The sequence below is a fragment of the Hippoglossus hippoglossus genome, chromosome 21, assembly GCF_009819705.1.
Source record: "Hippoglossus hippoglossus isolate fHipHip1 chromosome 21, fHipHip1.pri, whole genome shotgun sequence".
NCBI classification, from domain to species: domain Eukaryota; kingdom Metazoa; phylum Chordata; class Actinopteri; order Pleuronectiformes; family Pleuronectidae; genus Hippoglossus; species Hippoglossus hippoglossus.
The window spans coordinates 15,329,667-15,352,293 of NC_047171.1; the positions used below are offsets into that span (position 1 = coordinate 15,329,667).

The 22,627-nt window shown below is 40.3% G+C and overlaps 1 protein-coding gene across 1 annotated transcript; it reads left to right on the plus strand.

The window, feature by feature from the left end:
• The first annotated feature begins 15,520 nt into the window (after positions 1–15,520).
• LOC117755319 (gap junction alpha-8 protein-like) lies at positions 15,521–19,422 on the plus strand. Its single transcript, XM_034575005.1, has one exon. The coding sequence runs from the start codon at positions 16,246–16,248 to the stop codon at positions 17,506–17,508; it is 1,263 nt and encodes a 420-aa protein (XP_034430896.1). The 5' UTR covers positions 15,521–16,245; the 3' UTR covers positions 17,509–19,422.
• The last annotated feature ends 3,205 nt before the right edge of the window (positions 19,423–22,627 follow it).

Here is a 22,627-nt window from a genome sequence, read left to right on the forward strand (position 1 = left end):
AGTTTAATGTGCAGAGCTGCAGAGCATCCAAAGGAAAATTTACTTTCAACTGAGGACATATTGGAATATAAGTAAGTGAGTGGACTAAGAAGTGGGTTGAGCTGTCTCTTACTCGTATTGTCCTTAAAGAAATGGGTCCTAAGACCAGAAACGTCACTTTCTTCCTTGTCTGTGAACTTGACCCTGAAACAACAACAATTTTCTACCTCAGCTTTTAGCAAATGGAAACTCAAACAGGGGCAAATATTGCATTGGTTGGGGACTATTTTCAACTGTAGATTAATATACATTTCGTGGGTTAGCGAGTATTAGCAGCAAAATGGTACACATGGATTTTATTCAGATAAACTACAGCGCCCCTGTTCCTCGTTATGAAGGAACGTGTCAGTGTTCCAGTGCAACAAAGTGGCTCACTTATGTGTTTTTAATAGATTTGGATAACAATGGTGGTCTTTGGTGCAGAGAACAGCGTCAGGCGTTGGCCTTTTAACACAGACAACACTTGTTGTAGTATTAATTTGCTGCTTTGTTCTTAAATGGGATATTTTGAAATTTTTATAAGATGTTTAAGATGTTTCCAGGCAAACAGCAGATAACGTAGAAGTGTTTCACCACTTTGAATCAATCCTCACTCTCGTCTCATGAACATTTTCACTGCCACAGGCTATTATTAACCGACCAAGAGAAGAGCGCTCATGGTCACAGCCAGTGAATGATTGGCCGTGCTGTTTGCTCACTTTAGCAAAAGCTTTGAGGGGGGGGTGAGGGATTGCGAGAAGCCGACATTGGCAGACGAGTCAGTTGTCATGTATTTCAGACTTCTGTCACTCACGACTTCATCTGTTTCCAACACGGTTTCCGTCTGCACATTCAGACTGATGCTATTGATATCAGCCGATCTCTGACCCTGACTGAAATACTGGCGGTATTAGTGATGACTATACGCTCAACAGCATGTGGGTCACACATGCGTTATTATGTGTAAATTATATTAAAAGGCAGCAGGTGGTGAGTGGAGGAACCACAGCCTGGAAGACAAAGTGTCTTTTATTTCTTGTTTAACTTGGCAATGAAACCATTGACCTGTTTATTTGTGACGTGCCAAATCACAGTGTAACAGCAGCACAAGGAGAGAAGAGTGATACAGTCTGACGCAGTGATGTCAGTTAAACAGAACTACTGTATGTAAAGTGTGCTCATAGCAATCTGTAACACCAGAATTAGGAAGACATTGCAGAGCATTGTGTCGAATTGAGAAAAGATGTCTTCAATTTAGTCTTTGTATTAAAACCATACATTTCACTTTAGGTAGCTCTTATCAGAAAATGTTCAAGTGCTCATTTTAATGATAAGCTTTGAATGTAATCAGTTATTTGATAAACTATAACAACACAATGAAACGTCATAATTGAGAGCTGAGACTGAAGTATTGGCGGTACCTCGCTCCCACGGCTCCATTCCCTGATTGCCATGTTCTTCCTTTCTGGATAACGGGAGGAGAGTCAATTATCTTTATATATAGTCAATGCTTAAAACGCAACCGTGGCAGGTGATATTATTGTTAGACATGTGTTTAAACCTCTCAAATATTCATTTAAGATCTGGTGTAAATGATAAAGAAGGAGACTGACGTCCATTTTGCTGTGTTGGGTGCAAAGTCAGAATGTCTGCTATGAAAAAGGCCCATTAGCCTCATGTATCCAGTATTGTTGGGGCTGTTGTTCAAACCCTCTATCAATGTTTTTATTCTGAAAAAGGTTTTCATAAGATTGCTGTAGGCTTCTTTGTGCAACTGATGGTTTAACAAAATGAAAGCAAACAACACTCATGCAGTGGACCTTGTCGGTTCCTCCTCCGCCCTTCTAAGAACAAGGTTATCAAGATGTGGGCAGAGTCGGAGGAAGCTCGCACTCTTAATGCCACATTCCCCCCCCCCCCCCCCCCCCCCCCCCCCCGTCACCAATGTGGACTTACAGCATCCCAGTGTGCAGTCACAGCGAAAAGAGCGGCCTAACAAACGCAGGAAGAGGGATATCTATAAGACCCCTCATCCAAGACAACCCAGACATGAGGACAGACGGGCGCTGTGTGTGTCTGTGTGCGTGCGTGTGTGTGTGTGTGTGTGTGTGAACAGATCGACTTTGTTCGGCGTATATATGTTTTATGTGTGTATGATGATGACTGAAGACAGACGAGGGCTGTACGTGTGTTTACATGTGCGCCATACATCCCTGAAAACAAACAGTGAATGAAAGGACGGTATTGTTCATGAGGTCCAGTAGACGTGCAACACGCAGTCGCCGGCCAAGAGCTACTAAAAAGCCGTGCAGGCCTTTTATTTCAGCCCCCTCCTCTCTGCTGAACACTTGACATCGAATTAGAATAAATAAAAGTCAGGGGTCAGATTGAATAAAGTTTGGGGGGGTTGTTTTCTGTCTCACACATTTCTGTGGCTGTGTTTTATGACTTCCTGTTCGTCTTGGTCATTGTAGAGGTGACTAGGTTTCATTCGAGGAAAAAACATTTAATCATAAATCACTGCTCTCACCCTCTCAACGTGTGTGAGAAACTCTGGTGGGTGTTTGGAGGAGGTTGGCTGACCGTGTGTGCCCGCGCTCCTATCCGCAGATAACATTGTGTTGGGCAGCTGGCCGACCGAGGGAACCAAGAGTTGGAAAATCATCCTGTGTCGAGGGGGCCATGTGTTCCCCTGATAGAGACGCACAGGGTGTTGCCTTCCACAGACATTTTAACTCTCAGCTCTTCCTGCCCTGAGCGATAAACACACCCACAGCGTTCTACCTTGCTCCACTTTTCTCAGCACCTTAGTCACCCTTCAAGCGCTTTTATGCAAAATCCTAATTTCCTTTCATCCTCCCTTTGTTTTAGACCTCAGATGTTTAAAACATTAACACAATCTGATTCCCAGGGCCAGTCCTCTGAGTGTGTTTACGTAATAATATTCAACATATTAAAGCCCCGGAAAACTTGCCTTTAAAAACTTTAATCTATATCTTAAATCAAAATGTATATATCTAATCAATGTGTGTTTTTTAATAATGGATCACATGGCTATTCGACATTTGCGTTGACACATGGAAATGAGGAGGATCTCCAAGAAGCAGCTATAGTGGAGCATTTCCCCCCTGAGAGTTGGTGGTGAACCAAACTGAGCTAAGAGAAGAGGTAATACTATTTAGATTCCATCAGGTGGACAGAAAACCTTGAACATTTATGTTACTTTATATTCTCTTGATCTATGAATATGTGTAAATCTACCCAAAATGTAATAATATGTCACTGTTGGCTTGTTTCTGCTGCCCCTAAATGGCCAGAAAATGAGTTAGCAGGTTGATCAGAACCAAAACAGCAGGAACTTACATTTGTATGCAACGAAATCCCCAATACTTCATAATAATCACAGTGTACCACTGTATAGGTCAGAAAAGTAATGCACACGTCATCTTCAACTCTGTGTCCTTCAATCCATCAATGGAACCTTGTCCCAGAAGACAGTTAGCATGTTGCATCGTAGCAGGAAAAGCAGGTGTTACGATATTAAAATCATCAGCATTACACCATCCACCATCCAGCATGAGGAAATTTGATTTAAAAATGTCAGCCATTATAGGTTTATTCTCAAGCTCTGTAATTGTGGTTTCATTTGTGAACGATTTATCTTCTGGTTATGAACATCTCCCTCACATAGGTTTATATGTTGCTGAATTCTTAAGGTGTCTTTTAGAAACAGTATAGGCACATATTTGCTTACTTGTGTCCAATCCTATCTATGTGACTGCAACAACTGAGGTGCAGATGTTACCTAATGAAAAACATCCATGTCCCTAACAAGAAAGAATTGTCTGAGATGATCCAATCTCCAATGGAGGAGGAGAATGGTGAGAATGCAAAGCAGTCACAAGGCGTGCTGCTGCGTTGGAGGAAGGTCAGGGTCAGACCTTGAGAAATACTGCTGGTGCACCAAACAAGACGGAATAACAAAAGAATCTAAAGTCTGGAACTGGAAACTTTCTCCGAGGTCGTCTCAGCTCAGCATACTTCATCCAGACCTTCACTCTCTCTCATCCACTCGCTCACATCCAGTCACACACTTGGCTTACATCCTCTCTCCATTAACACCTCCTGTCTGCCCTGCACCCACCCCCTTCTCCATTGTGTCCACGTCGATTCTCCTCTCCCTCCCATGGTGCCCGGCGTTACACCGAGAGGAAGTTGCCCTTCCACTTCCTTTCTTACCAGTGAGAACAATTCAAGCCTCGTCTCTCACCCCCCTCTCTCTCTCCCTCTCTCTCCCTCTCTCTCTCTCTCTCTCTCTCTCTCTCTCTCTCTCTCTCTCTCTCTCTCTCTCTCTCTCTCTCTCTCAGGCCCAGACAACATTCAGCTGGCAGGTTCGCTGGTTTCCTGAAGCAGGGCCTGCTCCTATAAAACTGCAGAGGAATATAATTACAGGACCATCTGTGACATAAACATCCAGACTTCAGAGAAGAAAAAAAATTGTTTGGGGAAAGAAGTATGAAGTATGAAATTTGTACAGCAGCTGAAGTACAAACAATATTAAATATATCATAGTATATATATATATATATATATATATATATATAGTGTTTTGTTCCTTTTTGTCCCTATTTTCTTATTAGACATTTCTGAAGAAATTACAAAGGCATACAAACTGAAAATAGCGTGATTAAATACATAATCAGAATGAAACAAAGTCAAAGTTACAAATCTGAATGCCAAAACTGTATAAAGGTTTATACAGACTGGACAGTTTGTTACTTTAGCCACAGTGGGTACCAGTGCATGCAGTTCTATGCAAGATAGCAATATAAATGAACACGCAACCGTGGCTCAGGAGGTAGAGCGTGTCGTCCACTAACCAGAAGGTCAGTAGTTTGATCCCCTCCTCCCTCATTCTGCGAGCTGAAGTGTCCTTAGGCAAGATACTGAACCTCAAATAGCCCCTGAGATCTGTGCCTGCAGTGTATGACTGATGTATGATAGAGAAAGTGCTGCACATAGATGTACTGTATGAATGTGTATGTGAATGTATGTGTGGATGGCAGAACTGTACTGTAAATCACTTTGAGTGGCCATCAGGACAAGATACAGTACCATTACAGTTCTTAACAGAGTCTTGAACAGGTATAATATAAATGGTAGAATTAAGTTACAATCAAATACTTTAAGACACTAAATCTAAATGTTTAACAGGAGGCAGTGGGCACAGTAGCTTCTAGGAGACATGGTCACTATATTAAGTTTTGGAATTAAATGACATCTGAGAAACACTGACACAGGAAAACTCATCTAATGTCGGACGTCCCACATTGACAAAATACAACTGGTGGTTGCAGGTAATACCCACAATAGTAAGAACACATTCTATGTTGCATATTAAACAAACTAAATAAACCGGTGCATCATTTCATTTTCAGTTTAACAAGTCATAAACTATTGGTTGTTGCATGTGTCACTGAGGAACAACAACAAAAAAAACAAAAAAAAGTAAATCATATTTTTTATTGAATGTGACAGGTACAAGCCTTAAATAGGTTAAACTCCCCAGTGTTTTATAAAACGAAACCTTGTTCCAGTTTATTTTGTAACCATTTGCAGTTTATGATTCAGTCTGATAAAATCTCCCTCGTGTGCTTCACTGTGTTTCTCTGGGGGAACATCACAAGAATTTCATGCACCCAGACGAGACAATAATAGGCCCTTTAACAGCACAGTCCCCCTCACAGACACAGGAGGGTGGTGTGTGCTGGTGTTGTAACAGGACATGGAAGGGGAAACCTTAAAGCACAAGAGCAGGTAGTGAGTCTAAACAGTCCGATCTTCTCACCATCTAAACACTCTGCGCTCGCTTGTAATCGTACCAGCCATCAATCTGTATTTAAACTGTCATACAATAGGCGGTGAAAAATATTTACGGAGGAACAAACTATGATTTTTAAGCGCCACTTCTTCCTCCTCGCAGTGACGCATTTCACTTTCTTACTTCTCAAATCTTTATGCATGTGAGCTAGTTCCCGTATTAAAGTGTGTTTAACAGACCCGTTCACACATTTCCAGGCTCTAAATGACCCTGTCCCACGAGGCCATCGTCTGTGCGAGCAGTGGAGCACATGAAAGACAGCAATTCAGTCCAAATTCAACAAATCTGACCTCACAAACACAATGGTCGAAACCCAAGTCCAGCCGTGCGACAAGAACTCAGCCCCCAGATACACAATGCTGTGGCCCGGGACCAGATGTGACACATGTTGTCGGGGCCTGTGGGTGTGTGTTCGTTAACATAGCTCATGGGTCTTTGTTTATGTGCACGTATTGAATTTCCCCGTGACAGATTGCTATAGATTTCTCAGGTTTAATATCACTGGGTCAAACCTCTGGACGGCAACTTTTATCGGTCCTCTCACCAGTTTCTGTCTGGCTGATACTGAAGCGAGTGGCTGCAGGGTCACCGCTGTTTGCTCAGTTCAATTTCGGACGCCTTTGGGAACGGTATCAAACTTTCTCACCATCGCAGGAAAGAAACGATTGCTTGGTTCTTGGAGGGAAATGAGAAATTGTTGGAGTGAAAGTGCGGAGAGAGAAAGGAGGTCGCAGAACAAAAAAGGAAACCAGCTGGATTCTTAAAATCGAATTCCTCCATGTATGCAGGAGAAGTCATGAGTCATGGGAAACAAACAAACAAAGAAAAAGCGAGGCTTTGTCACTAAGGCAGTGGGTCACGAAAACACAAAGGGAAATGATGAAACTCACACATATGGGCACAAGTTTGTATGGACTCATGTTTGCGCACTAAACAAACAAGTGTGGAGAAACAAGTGCACCTCTGTCTTTAAGCATAAGCCTTGTGCCATTGAGGCCTCAGTGTTGTGCTATGTCATGGGACTCAGCACTGCCCTCAGGTCATGTTGTATCAGTGAAGGGCATCACTGATACCATCTCTTTAAACCCACTGTGAATGCCTCCTTTCTGTGTTATGTCAAACTATGGATGACACAGACAATTCATGTGACGCTCATGTGATTAAAAAAGTGACACAGAAGAAAAGACACAGAAACATGAGCTGAGCTTGGAAATAGGAGGTTTTTCCTCAAACTGGGAGGTCAATTCAAAGTACATAAATTATTGCAAAGATTTGAAAACATAATATATTTTAAGTAGCCACACCCCAATGTAAATGCACTGAATTGCAGTTGAAGGTAACCTATTGCATTTTCCTCAACCGCTTTCTTTTGATTACTGCACAAAGCCTACGGACTCTATAGAAAGATGGATGGGCTCGACCAATCAGGGCTCAGTCTCAGCTCACCCCGTTCCAAGAAACCATCTTTGAGAACAAATTTCTGGCTTGTACTTTGACCTTTTTAGTTTGGTCGATGTTGCATCTGCCTTTATTTCATTTATTAGATGTATGATCTAAGCTGCAGCCAGCCACCAGGGGGTGATAGAGATACTTTGGCGTCACTTTTGGTTAGCTGTGCATTCACTTGGGTGTCACAAGAAGTAGCTTTTTGAGAGGGCTAGCCGGTAAGCATACTAACTTCCTCATGCATGTTTCTGTGATACAACACAGATGTCTTTCACATCACCTTTTAACATTCTGTAGATAATATTAGTGTCAGAATGCTATAAACTAAAAAATCTAACCTAAAAAAAATTCTGTGATCTAAACTCTATTAATATTTTAATTGTTCCTCTTAAGGATTATGCCTTTGAGATAAATTTCGATTTTACTTTAAAATTATCACTAAGTTTATATTTTTCAAATCTGTTTCAAACAAGAAACAAAGATGTTGTAGCTGAAGTGAATAGCTTGACTGGCTTCTAACTGTGTCAACAGCATTTCAATATTCCAGTTTGTCTTGGTGCAACTAATTTGAACTACTTTATCTGCCAGAGGGTTGTATTTTTCCCCAAATGTTTTTTTAACATCCTGATCTAGAGAGAGATACAGCCATTGTCATACCGCTGCAAATCAGTGGCCTGGTTTTAAAGACTTCACTCTGAACCATCAATAATGTGATTTGTGATCTGAACTTATTTTGTACTTTTAATTATTTTCCATGGCTTCATGGCTTTACTAGGTCAAAAAATACAGTGATTCTAGTGTACAAATGTCAGCTAAATATTAAAGTGTATGAGACCTTTATTTCCCACTTTTTAGCATCAAATGGAAACACTTGTTCTCAAGTAACCGTTAAACGATTCGAAGAGTTTTAGGGGAGGCTCAGTGGGTGGACGTACAAAAATGTGTTAGTATTAGTTATTTAGCAGATTGCATCATATTGTCAAAATGTATGTGGCACTATATAGTTGGTGAAAAATAGAGTCGGTTCAGAGACACTGTAGATTTGTGGGGTTTTACTTTCCCGACTTTCCCAGGGTCATAATTCAATAAATGCTTCAGCACAGATCTTTTTATTATTTATTTGGTGCAGTCTGAAGTTATGTCAAACAGCAATATTACGCTGTCTTTGCTAATTTTATTTGGTGTCTCTGGTATCAAATAGCATAACTATTTAAATGAACACATTGGTGGGTGTTATTTTACCAAACTTTGTCTGAGGGGAGGCCCAGAGTCTCATTGTTTGAAAACCCCTGTAATAGATCATGTATATTTTTCAATATGAAATAAATATAAAATACAACAACTCAGAAATTATTTCTATTAATTGATACTATGAACTAAATATAATCTAATATATTCTAACGTTTTCATCAAAAATCTCTTTCATTTTATAATCCAATTGCTGAACAAAAGCATAAACAGGTAATATGCAAAGTTATTTGGATAGTTAGACTCAGTTAAATAAGAAAGTAAGAAGTGATGATGGTATTTGTTGAATCTCATGTTTGGTATGTGACTACTGTGCCGGCAGTCGTGCCATTTAAGTGAATGCAAGCTTAAATGAAGTGTGAGGAATCACTCTGACTTCAGTAATCTTCAGGCTGTTCAGCTGGTGTTTTGCAAAAATATATTAACTCACATTTTACAACAACTCAAAATAGCTGCCTGAAGTGATCCTTTGTGTTTGTGGACAGGCTCAAATCTGCTGGTTGCACATCCTCTGCTGAATAGACAGTGCTGCACCCCGACCTCCCTCCTTCATCTCCAGTGGACCATTCAAAGATAGTTTGAAGTGTGTAATATATGAAGACCGCTGAATCTTATGACCTTGGGATTTTTTTTGCCGACAGCAAAACCTCTAAGCCTTTTACAGTAAACTCTTCAAAATGTAATGTAGCGATGAACTGTACGTCAAAGAATAAGGGCTCTATATTCGATGTAAGCACATGGTGTGAAGGGCCTGGCACATTGACGGCATTCAGGGCGTGTCCCAATCCACTTTTGCTTCTTTGACGGTGGAAAAGAGGCTGCATGGTTTGAAAAGCGCTGCTCTTATAGTCTGGATGTGTTTTTGGGCGTAACATGCAATAAACTAATAAACTAATTTCCATAAAAGCCATTAAGAGGTTCAAAAGAATATCTATTGTCTATTGTCACTCACTCTAAAGGTACAATGACATTTTGTTTTGGAGCAAAAGATGCCTAATTACCCAACACCTCCCCACACACACGATATGAGACCACAAGGTAAAGGATAAAATATAAAAATAGAATAAAAATACATGTAAAAATGTGTATATAGAAGGAATTGAAATAGAGATGGGATAGACAGTTTTAAAATAAAGTCATGAATCCATATTGCTATTATAAAGGTGGATTTTCCAGGCAGTTAGAGGGAGGACTCTCTTTTCACTCGGCTCACAATTAGACCATGTGTGTGTGTAACAAGCAATGTGTACGTGCACTGCTTTAAAGGTTCACGGTGTAGAATTTAGTGACATCTAGTGGTGAAGTTGCATGTTGCAGCTGAATACCCCTCACCTAACTCTCCTCTTCCCCTTCCAAATGTGAAAGAGAACCTTTGGTAGCCTTCAGTTGTCATAAAAAAGTTTAGTTTGTCCAGTCTGGGCTGCTGTAAAAAACATGGCGGCCTCCGTAGAGAGGACCTGCTCCAGGTGTAAATATAAAGTATTTAAATATTATGGTAAAGAAAGCAACAATTCGTACAGTTTAGATGAGCACACACTAGTGAAAACCTCTTAATCAAATCACCTCCTGTATTTGAATTCAGAATTTATATTTTGAGGCCATGTAGGATTGTTGCTATTTATTAGCAACTTATTTTATATTCAATTTCTTTCACCTAAATCTTACACCCTGAAAACCTTTAAAATAGGTTTGAAATACTATATAACTGACATCAGACATGGGTTTTGTTGGTCAACAGGGTTAGGGTCGCTTTCCACAGTCTCTCTCTAGATGCTGTGTGGCAACACACACCGTTTGAAAACCAACACACCTACAGTTGCTCAGATCAGTGAAAGTGGAGCAGGAAATGGAAAACTACATCTGTCTGAAACTAGCAATGACAAGTGGGTTATGCTTTGCACCGGCAGTTAGAAAGGGCCCTGAGACTTCTCTCTATTTTCCAATTACCATGAGTGAGTACAGTTGACACAGGGAGACAGTAAATTACATTGAATAATGCATGTTGTCCTCTTTCATCATGGGAAATAGGAATTATGTGTGCCTCTCTATATATATACAAAGGATTTTAAATTTCACCAAGTCTCTTTAACATTAGTTTATTTTCCTTATAAAAGCATAATAGTGAATTTAGATTATGACAATCTTCTGTTATACTGTAAAAAATACTGTACTTCATGATCTGGAGTTGTTTTTGTTCAATCTAGTGCATTTTGCAGAGGTGGTCACAGGGAGGTGCAGTTGAGAAACATCTATCTGCTGCACATGTGGTCGAACTGTATTGCATCACATGCTGTTTAGATACTGTTTAAGATTATAATAGTCATATTTAGACAATATAAAAACATAAATTAAACTATGCCTGTTGCAGGATGCCATGTATCAGAATCAGGGGTAATTAGGAATTGTACTACTGATGATTTCTTATAAGGAATTAGTGCTGGGAGGTCCTGTACTGTGATTTCTTTAGAAATATTTGTATTGTAGAGAGATGCAAAAGGAGTGAACCAAAACATTAAATCTGTGGGCAGGAATGAAGAGAATGAAACATGCTTTAAAGCCTCATAGAGCTGAGGGGAACTACAGAGTCAGATGGTCATTTACTGTGAGGTCGTCACTACAAGCTAAAATTCTTAAAAATAAATGTAATTTGTATTTGCATAAACTGTGCATATTCAGGTGATCTATTGTTGTCACTATGCTTTTGCTGTTGTTGTTCCTCATTCTCAAAGAAAGTCTCAGAGAAACAAGGTCTCTAAAAACTCATATATTGTATTTATCTTCATCTTGCATGATTTCACAACCCACTTTACACCTTGTATATTATTTGTGGTGCAGTTAATTCCTCTTGTTTTTACACAGTATTATCTCCATATTATAGTATTATCTCCATATCATGGTCCTCTTCCTCTTGTCGTTATTTCTGCTTCAGAACCTGCTGCATGAATTACGTTTGCATGACTGCTTGCAGTTTGGATCAGTGCTGTGGTCCTTGCTTGAGACAGAGTGGAGGCAGACCAGAAGTGACATATACATGATCAATGAGGCCAATAAAAGACCCAGAACTCCTACACTAGAGAAAACTAAGTTCTGTTGGATCAAAAATTCAGACAGAAGTCATTATGTGTCCATTATGGTAGATCTGTAGAAAAAAAGCACAAGAACAAACTCCTCAGTGAGTGGGTGGAGATGTTCATTGTGTGAGATGTAACCAAGAGGCCAAATCAAACCCAACCCACTGCCAATGTGTTGGAATGACATATTGTTTGATGAAAAACATGTCTTCAGTTGCATCACGTTGATAAGGTCGTTACAAAAGTAAGATTTCAGTTACTTCCCGTCTTTCAAAGGCCCTGCGAGCAGGAAGCGCGTGGCACCATCGCGCCGTAGGCAGATCGCCGTACGATATGTTTGTTAGCGTGTTAGCATTCTGATTAACGGCCAGTTGGTGCCCTGCTTCGGAGGTCTAATCTGGCCTCACGCCTCACTGCACGTGCTCAATAGAGTCCGCACCCTGCATCATGACATCATGTCTTTGTCTGAAATCCCGGTGCCATTCACAGGCCCACCGTGGGGCTTAGCATGCAAGCGTTCACTATACCAACACGCTGCTCTTTAAAGGGAGTCCACTGGTCCCCCAGGTCAGTGGATACACCCTGATGCCTCCACAGAACTCTGAACATGGCTTCCATCCTTGGACACAACGGGCCGAGCCCATGTGCCACCCAGGGCCCAGAGGAGAGCTAAAGTTTAGGTTTTGCTTGGTGGCCATTTTTATATGAGGAGATGTCATTGCTCCTGGATATTTTCAGAGACTAGTTCTGACCATCCAGTCAGCTAAGAGAAGGAGAAACTGTAGCAAATGATTTGGGGACATTGAACATGGCAGGATAGTGTCTCACTCTGGCTTTAGTGGGGATCCATGGAGGCCACTGACCAAGAGTTCAGAGGGCAGACATGAAGAGGTGGACTTTCTACTTCACCAGCACAGTGATGTCATCCAGGACTGAGAACGCTATTGGTTGAGAGAGTGAGGGAGCGCTGTAACCAGATGGGCAGAGTGGAGACACTTCCATAAAAGTTGATCAGTTGATTTTGATATAAAGGCGGCCTTGTTGTACGAGTTCACGCCAATTGTTCATTTCACAAATTGATAAAAATCATTTTAAAAAGAAAACATTGTAAAAATATTTAGAAAAAAATGAACACCAATAAAAGTGTTTCGTTTTGTTGCCTTTACATTTTTATATTAAAATTGTCACCTTCTTTAGTAAATTTATTTATACTTAAAAGGCTGTAATTCAAGGCAAACTGATTTAAAAACAGGACACCCTTGAATACTCTGTTGTGAAAGATTTTGGCTCCTGTGAAACAAAAAAAAAATCTGTAACATAAATACATTTAACACATCAAATACATTTGATGGGGGTTTAGTTGGAATCTAGAAATGCCAGTTATTCACACACGCGCACATTTGCCTCCAAGGAAATTGTCATTGTTAAAATCTCTTTCCACTCCATGACAAAATCCTGGCTCTGTGAACCTGAAACAATTGTGGAACCTGGAAATTACACAGGAAGTGAGTTGTGTGACTGTAAATAAACTGTCTGTTCCTGACAGCCATGTAATTGTGTTCTTTCCTTGAATTTGGTGATTCAGTGTCATACCGAGACTGCAATGTTTCAAACAATTTCTATAACCGACAAAAAAAGGATTTCTTCAAATAAACTTTTCAGAAGTCTACGTGTGGTTTATGACAAAATAATTAAATGTTGACGCAGAGGAATCACATTGTTGAGACACAGCAGGGTTTTCATGATGGTGAATTTCATTAACATTTAATATTTTAAAACTCAATGTGCTGTGTTTTAATGATTGTGATACACTCATACTGAAACATATGTATATTGTCAAAACTATGAACATCATTGGATACAAAATTGTCAAACAAACCACTATCAAATGAGACATCACTATAGGTGGCCTGCATGAGTAGAAATTAGAGCATTGAGTTTGTTTACGTACAATTATTCTATATTAGGTATGTGTGTGTGTGTGTGTGTGTGTTTGGGGGGGGGGGGGGTGTACTATTATACATATTAGATAACACATTAATATAAAATTTCTCACATTTCAAGTGAATTATTGAAGAAAAGTTCAAGTTACAGAAAACACAATATACGTAAAAGTTAGCTGGGGCTTATTAATCTTTCTAAAACAATCTTAATTTTTCATGAGTCGGAACATTTTGTTCAAATTATTTCTTTTTCTATTTATTATATATATATATGATTATAGTGTGCTAAATTGTAACACCATTAAAAATCATTTGAAATAAATAAATGATCATAAGCATTAGAATAACGTTGATGTTACTTGTCAGTTCAGACACATGATACTATATATTTAAAAGACTTGTCAGGTGATGAATCATGAAGCTGTGCACTTCAGTCAAGTCCATGAATTGAGTTGATATAAAATTATTTAATGTAGTGGTGCAAACCTGGAGCTCATTTCATAGTGAGAATTCGGGAGATTTCCACAGTTGAAACCTCTCTGGGTCTTGCTGAGGCTCTTTCCTCACTTCAAACATCTGTGGAACAATTCAGTGATCAAAGTTTCCTGCTGAAATGTTTTTCTTTCCCGAGCTGGGAAAAGTTTGACTAACGTCCCCGATAGAAACATTTTGGTTTGTCCTTTCGCTCAATGGTTCACATTCTTCACATTCCAGCTGAGTGACACAGATATGATGATACACACACACACACACACAAAGGTGGAGTTGGTTATCTGCTATGTGAAAATGTGGAAACTCACGCTTGATAGTACAGAGTAGTTCTGTTTTTAAAGCACTGCCATGAATATAATGGGGGTTAGGGTTTTTTTTATTAGCAAAAGATCCCAATTAATATGACAATAAAAATAATAAGCACACACGATCAAAAAGCTTTGATTTCAACACAAAAAAACGGACAAAATTAAGAACACATGCACATAAAGCAACAGTTTGGTTATGATCTACTGTATTACATTTAATCTTTAAATACACAGTTAAGAACTGATATTCTTCTTTTGGCTATTGAGGTTTACAGATTCAGATTCATGAGGGAAACTATATGTGAAATACGTGATTTGGGAGGATTGAAATTTGAAATGGTTCAATAATGTTCAGGTGCACGGATGATTAAAATTGTTTAAGTTAATTGGATTTTGTTGTGTTTAGGTTAATTAATTAAGTCTGAAAAGCTGTATGAACTATTGAATTAGTATTTAGTCTGATTTGTCAAGTATTGTCAGTGATTTTAAGATTTTGTTGTAGACTAAAATAAAGACTAAAATAAAGGTCTGAACATCTTATTGTGTATATTATTCAAATTGTCTTATAATGCAAACACAGCATTTTGATCTGTTGTAGGTGGAGCTTTATGGATGACTCTATAATAAAACTTTATTCAATCATTCATATAAATAAAAGAAAACAGGAAAAGAATGGCCACCACCTCCTCTGGACAAAAATAATTCCCAAATTATAATATATTATATAATAAAAAAAATTGTATTGTTGTTGTACAAACAACAATATCCAGTGTTAATACACAAGGACGTAAACTCTCCTTCATTCCTCCCTGAGTTGATAGTTTGCCGCTGACCTGCCTCCCTGCTTTAATGTTGGGCATGTCAGCGAGGCTGGAGGCCTATCAGCTGCTGTTGTTCCATCTACTGTGTCCATGTTTCTACATACCATATACATATGTGTAAGGATGTCGCACGCATGCAGCTGCACTGCTCTGCTGTGGACCCGCTGCCCCGGCTGTACAGTGTCCATGTTGGTGTGGGAGCCTGAGGCCTGCTCCCATACATCCTCGCTCTGGCTCTGTTGATCCTATTGTCTCCTGCGTCACCACACGTCGCCCGGCAAATAAAGGCCGTCTGGCTCCAAGCTTAAATATTGCAGCAAACTAAAAACCAACCATCAGAGCCGATTCATTCACATCTGCTCAGTGGGGCGACAAGGACAGGGCTTTAGGTGGGAAAGAGGGCAGAAAAAAGATCACTTTTCCCTGCCGGGTGCCAAGAGAACGGGACAGGACTCAACTTCGCCGGAGCCGCAGCTGTGGCAAGTTGCCCATTTGATTACATTTCACCTATATCATACTTTACACATGATGGGATTATATTTAAAACATTAATATCTCTTTAGCGGTTTTTATTCCTGAGTTGTTTCGTCGATTTTTTTCAGAGCTAGAGAAACAAAAATGTTTTTGTTCTCACCTTTGTTAATGTTTCAAAATAGTTAATAACGTTTGCAGAGAGAACAAGCAGCGAAATAAAGGTCTTGTTAAAAGTTTTGATTTAATATATGAGATTTTTATTTAAATCGTGCAATAGAAACAGAATAGACTCAAAAGCCTTTTAAAACTTGTAAAAAGTTTCAGATTCTCGGGGTTCTCTTTTCGGAACATGTGCCGTATCATGAAATTCAGGCTTAGCTTTGATTTTGGACTTTTTCGAGTTTTCCATTCCAACATTCTTACTTTTGGAAATCTCTATTCCCCTCCCCCTGTCTGTCCCACCTACCCCACCCTCCCTGTCCGTGTGCACCCTCCATCTCCCTCCATACCCCACCCTTCATTCTGCAGTGCTACGGACCGATCATGGGTGACTGGAGCTTTCTGGGTAATATTTTAGAGGAAGTTAACGAGCACTCTACGGTGATCGGCCGGGTGTGGCTCACGGTGCTCTTCATCTTCCGCATCCTCATCCTGGGCACGGCGGCGGAGTTTGTGTGGGGCGACGAGCAGTCCGACTATGTCTGTAACACACAGCAGCCTGGTTGTGAGAACGTGTGCTACGACGAGGCCTTCCCCATCTCCCACATCCGCCTGTGGGTGCTGCAGATCATCTTTGTGTCCACACCTTCTCTGGTGTATGTGGGCCACGCTGTGCACCATGTCCACATGGAGGAGAAACGTAAAGAGCGCGAGGAGGCAGAACTTAGCCGGCAGCAGGAGCTGAGCGAGGAGCGTCTCCCTCTGGCCCCCGATCAGGGAAGCGTCCGCACCACGAAAGAGACCAGCACAAAAGGAAGCAAGAAGTTCCGGCTGGAGGGAACTCTGCTGAGGACCTACATCTGCCACATCATCTTCAAGACACTGTTTGAGGTGGGCTTCGTGGTGGGCCAGTACTTCCTGTATGGCTTCCGCATCCTGCCACTGTACAAATGCAGCCGCTGGCCCTGTCCCAACACGGTGGACTGCTTTGTGTCCCGGCCAACGGAGAAGACCGTCTTTATCATCTTCATGTTGGCCGTGGCCTGTGTCTCCCTCTTCCTCAACTTTGTGGAGATCAGTCACCTGGGCCTGAAGAAGATTCGCTTTGTCTTTCGTAAGCCTGCCCCGGCCCCGGCCCAAGGTGAGGGCTCGGCGCCCCTGCCACCACAAGGGAAGAGCCTGCCCCCCCTAGCTGTGTCCTCCCTGCAGAGAGCGAAAGGTTACAGGCTGCTGGAGGAGGAGAAAGCTCCCCCCTTATCTCACCTCTACCCACTGGCCGAGGTAGGCATGGAGGCTGGCAGAGGGGCCCCACCCTTTCAGGGGCTGGAGGAGAAGGCGGAGGACGTGCTGCCCATGGATGACATCTCTAAGGTGTACGATGAGACTCTGCCCTCTTACGCCCAGACCACTGCGACAGCGGGGGTGACATTACATGAGGAGGAGGCCGAGAAGGTTCAGCCGGCGGAGGTGGAGAGGGTGGAGGAGGCTGCGGATGAGGATGTGGAGGTAGAGGAGGCAGTGAACAGGGAGGGGGTAACTCCGGCCGAGGTGGCGTTGGAGGCCACGGATACGATAGAAGACACCAGACCGCTGAGCCGACTGAGCAAAGCCAGCAGCAGGGCCAGGTCAGACGATCTCACTGTATGAACCTGTGAGAGAGAGAGAGAGAGAGAGAGAGAGAAAGAGAGAGAGAGAGAGAGAGAGAGAGAGAGAGAGAGAGAGAGAGAGAGCATGTACACCTGCACACGCAAAATGTTCAACATAAGAGAGCACACACACACACACCTAACTCAACGACAACGCACACTCTTGAACAAGCAGGTCAAAAACTAAGTGGATGAAAACAAATATGAACAGGGAGAAAAAACCTTTGAAACAGGCAACAATTCTACCAAGTGACAAAAAAATCTGAGTGTTTGTGATAAAAAAAAAATATATATATAAAAAGTAGAAGTTAAAAGAGGGGGAGGAGTAGGTTTTTTTATTAAGCGTGTTCTTATATTTAAAAAAAAATGTGAAAAGGACACATGCAGGTGGGAAATGTTTTTACTTGACAAAAATCCATGTTAAATTTTTAAAAACATCTTTTTCTATTGAAAGAGTTTTAATCATAAACGGTGGAGGTTAGACGTTTTTACACGGGGTTTGAAGTAGGTAGGGAAAAGAGAGTTACGATATATTTGTGTGTCTGCAAACCAGTAATTTGGCTGTTGCTGGGCACTGACTTTCAATCCCATTCACACGGTGGCATACTGCAAATGCAGCACGCGGCTTCGAACGTTGCGGGTGAGAGGGCTCTCATGTAGACGAATCACGCAATAAAGTGCCACTACATTTACAGATAATCAGCTTTTTGAGGAGAAGAAGAAGAAAAGCCCCTTTTTCAGGTTGAGAAGAGTGTTCCTTTTTCTTTTTTTTTGTTGCCCATTCCGAGGTTTAGACTCTGTTCAAGGCCTTTGACCCTCATAACACCTCATCTATGCATCCGTTTACACAGGATTCTTTCAAGTGAAGAGAGATGTGCATGAATTTCAGAGCATTTCTCTCCTTTTCATGTTTATATACCAGGTAGCACAGCCAGAGCTGAGTTAGCGAGGAAAAAAAAAAAAAAAAGACCACATGTTGAATGTCTTTTTTTCAATGTGAATCTCTTCCATTTTAGATTTGCTTCTATTTAGTTGCTTTTCGAGTCGAACTGTTGCGCTGTGATATCAGTCGTCCGTGGAAGAGAGCGGGGCTCATTTCGCCCTATCAGAGAATGAACTATAGCAGCGACCTCAGGCCAAATCCTCTCTTTTCGCGCTGTGCAAACACGCGTCCGGGCGATAGCGATCTCGCACCATCAGCACAAAGTATTGATGGAGGCGAGACAATAAAAGAAACCGTGCTCATCAATGAAAACAAGCATCCTTGACCTGGCTGTGAAAAAAAAAAAAATGGTACCACTTGATTTTGCCTGACCATATAGTTGGTCCTTATGCCCCCGCGAGAAAACAGTTGTGACATGCTTTAAAATTCAGAGAGAAACAAAAAACTATAGCGACAACTCCCCCTGTACATAAAGCCCTATCTTGTGTCTAATAATGTACATAATGTTGCTGAACGGCTGTTTTTAGTTATTTTCACTGTCTATGGAGGAATCACAAAAGGTTATAATTTTGACCACAAGATTGAATCTCACAAACCCAATAAAGACAGAAAACGCCCATGCCGTTGTACCTTGCATCTATATCTGAGAATTTCTTTGAAAGTAACGAGCAAATATTTTCACAATACAAAGTGCATTGAGCCTTGAAGTATGCCTTACGTTTATCACTAATCTTCCTCTCACGTTCTCTGGCTGTGTTTATTCAAACAGCTGCCACTGTGCGATTTCCTGTAACTGCCTTATCTGTAACTGTAAGACGTCAAATGTTGTACGATTGTAGCAAGTGGTTCTATTGCTCTGGGACTTAATGTGACTGTGATGTTTTATTTGCTATTTTTTAAATCTGAGATTCATTCCTGTATGCGACCCCACCCCACCCCACCCCCCCAAACCCACACAAATGAAAACCTGTGTCTATTATGCAGCTCTTATATTTAAAAGAACAAAATATATGTTTAAAATACAACCCTGACAATTCAATCATGTTTAGAAGATCCCTGTGCACAAAGTTGCACGTTTGCAGGTGTGACAACGCAGTACAAGCTTATGATCACACAAGTGCCTTTGTGTGCACAGACACAGACACACACACACACACACACACACACACACGCTGCACAGTGTTGGTTCTGGGGGTGTGATCAAACGGCTTTGGAGAAACTCTGAGAGAGAAGGCAGCTTTGACCCCTGTGTGACCCCTTGCCATCCCTTTGCCTCCCATAATCCATTGCTGTGGAATCTGAATTAAAGCGCCTTCGATGAATCACCAGATTGTTACATTTAATACATTAAAGCATTTAACAGTGTTTCAACCAAAGCGTGACGCTGGTCCTTGTGTACACCAATATGACTGGTGGTGTATGATTTTTTGTATATGACTATTGCATTGCCTGTATGTTTGTAAGAAGACAAGATTAATCTTTTGGAAAGAAAAAAAAAACTCTTTTTACTAACTTGTAGTCTTCTTTGCTGATAGATGTGTGGCAGTATCTTCTTTTGGAATGTGAACCAACGCAATAAAAAGTCACACGTGGTCTAGAAGTGTTGTGTCAGTGTTTCTCTGCAAAACAAATACGCACGCACGCACGCACGCACGCACGCACGCACGCACGCACGCACGCACGCACGCACGCACACACACACACACACACACACACACACACTCCTGCATTCAGAAGAATTGGTTAACCTGATGGACCAAAATTAAAAGCACTTAATATGTCAAAATACCATAATTGGATTATAACATATACTTTCATACTTACTGATGCATTCATCATCATTTATTAGCTGATCATATTTTCTATTAATAATCTGAATCGGCAAATTCACTATTGACAAAATGTATCATATTAATGTAGTTGGGTAAAAAGTACATAAATTCACTATAAAGTGTATTATAGATAATCAAGCAAAGTAGAGGTACATTAAAATAATACTTCAATAAAGTAAATGTACTTAATTACTTTCCACCGCTGACTTCTACTCAACTAGGTTTCTATTAAATTTGACAAAATTTAAATAAATTATTAAGTACTGACAATTAGCACATTTCTGTTACTTCTGAAATAACTATGTTATTATGTGCTCATGTAGGGGAGCTGTGTCCAAGCAAGCAGTGATGTAAACATTTCCCCTCAGTAAAAGTACAAATAAATAGACAATGTACTCAAGTAAACGTATAAGTATGACATTAACTTTTCTACTTGAGTAAAAGTAGGTAATTACTTGCTTTTCAAAATACTTCAGGGATTCAAAGTAAAGGTACTTGCCAAGTGTAGTGAGTCTTGACCTCCTCTCAATCCATCTTAACGTTTCTTCTCCAGTGATGTTGCTGCTGCTGCAGGAGGCGCGGTCTTATGTTACCTGCCTGCTCTGAATGGATCAGTGGATTAACTCCCCTCTTGTTGTTGATCACTTTTAGGAAATAAAAAAATAAAAACATGAACCTGTAATACAATGCATTGTAAAAATACAGAGATGTAGAAAGTATAAGGAAGTATTGCTGATGGACTTGATCTACTTAATCTACAGTAACTAAGTAAATGTACTTCGTTACATCCCACCACTGGAAGGCAGCAGATACTATAAGTCTGTAAAAGGCCTAAACAAACACAAAGAATCACATTCACATTTATGGTCAGATACATTTACAATTTACAACATATGAGGAAAGTGCCAGAGGATTATGATCAAATCACCACTAAGGGGCAGTGTTGTAAAGGTAAGGTATTACTTCAGTATAATAGGCTGATTTAATATGTGCAAATCACATGGGCAGAATATGAATAAGAGTTTATTTATCTCAGTGGCAGGATCAGTTTGGTTTGATTTCATATCTAATATCTTAAAACTATTTTAAGGGCCATAAAACATTTGAGGCGTGTCTCATTGAGCTGTTCATGTGTGACGCCATTTTAGAAAGAGTTTCCATATATTGCAGCATCTTGGTCTTTCTACATTTTCATCCCCTAGTGGTATCACATGACCTCTGTTCAGTCTTTCAGTGAATCCTCTCTTCACTCGTGTTCCACATTTTAAATCTAAATTTAATTACAAGGGAAAAATCTCTCAAACAGTCACAGCCCTTTAAAGACGACCAATCATATACTGATAACTAGTAACAGTCACTGGTCATTTGAATATATAATAAGTAAGTATTCCTTATTAAAATGTCTACAACCAAGTGACCTATGTTATATGTTTTGTTGATATGTGCATTTTCATTATCTGAAATGTTTCCAACAATGTTCAAACTCCCAATTTTATTCAAGTCACTCTGGTCGCCTTTTGATTATGTCATATCTGATTTAGCCCTGACCACTTCATTAACAAATGTGTACAAACATGCTGATAATACAGAAAATAACCGGCTAAAGTTTGAATACAGTTAAACAGGCAGCAATGTTAATCACCAACCTGTAACAGTCAATACATATATTGCATCAAATAATTATATTTCACATAAATATAAGGGTGAGAATTGTAAGTAAAAGTGAAAAGTTCATTGTGCATTTGGACAGTTTTGTTGCTTTTTGTGTGTATGAATTATCGAGTGTAGCGACTTCAAGAAAACAAATGAGTCGCTGAGAGGCCGAGGTTGGGCCTCAAAAAATCCCTCTAACCCACACAAAGGTGAATAGGTAAACGACATACACACGAAAAACACACACTGCTAGCTGTTAGCTGCTTTTTCCTTCCAGTGTTTGTATTGTCACTTCTAATGGATCATGATTATTCATTGCTGATTATTGATTATTGTTTTGCTGTGTAATGGGAATAAAACTTGACTACATTACCTCATCCACGAACATTATTTGGTGCCGAAGAAGACAACAACTCCCATGATCCTACGCTGCTTCACGGCATCCTCAATTTAGCTCTTTTGATTGAGAGGCTGAAATTACATATTTTTACGTTTAAGCAAAACAATGTATACACATGTTGATTTGAAAATACTTTATTAACAAATCAAACACAAATTTTCAAACAACATAACACTGCTTGGGTAACTGGGGGAATGAGACGGTTTCAAAATCCTTATGTCAGCGTCAAATGGACAGAGTTATATCAGTGTTTGGAGCAACTAATGCTTTTTCTCTCATTTGGAGAAACACA

What these genes read in the sequence shown, in the direction of transcription:
- LOC117755319 (XM_034575005.1), top strand. Translation starts at nt 16,246, where the DNA reads ATGGGTGACTGGAGCTTTCTGGGTAATATTTTAGAGGAAGTTAACGAG.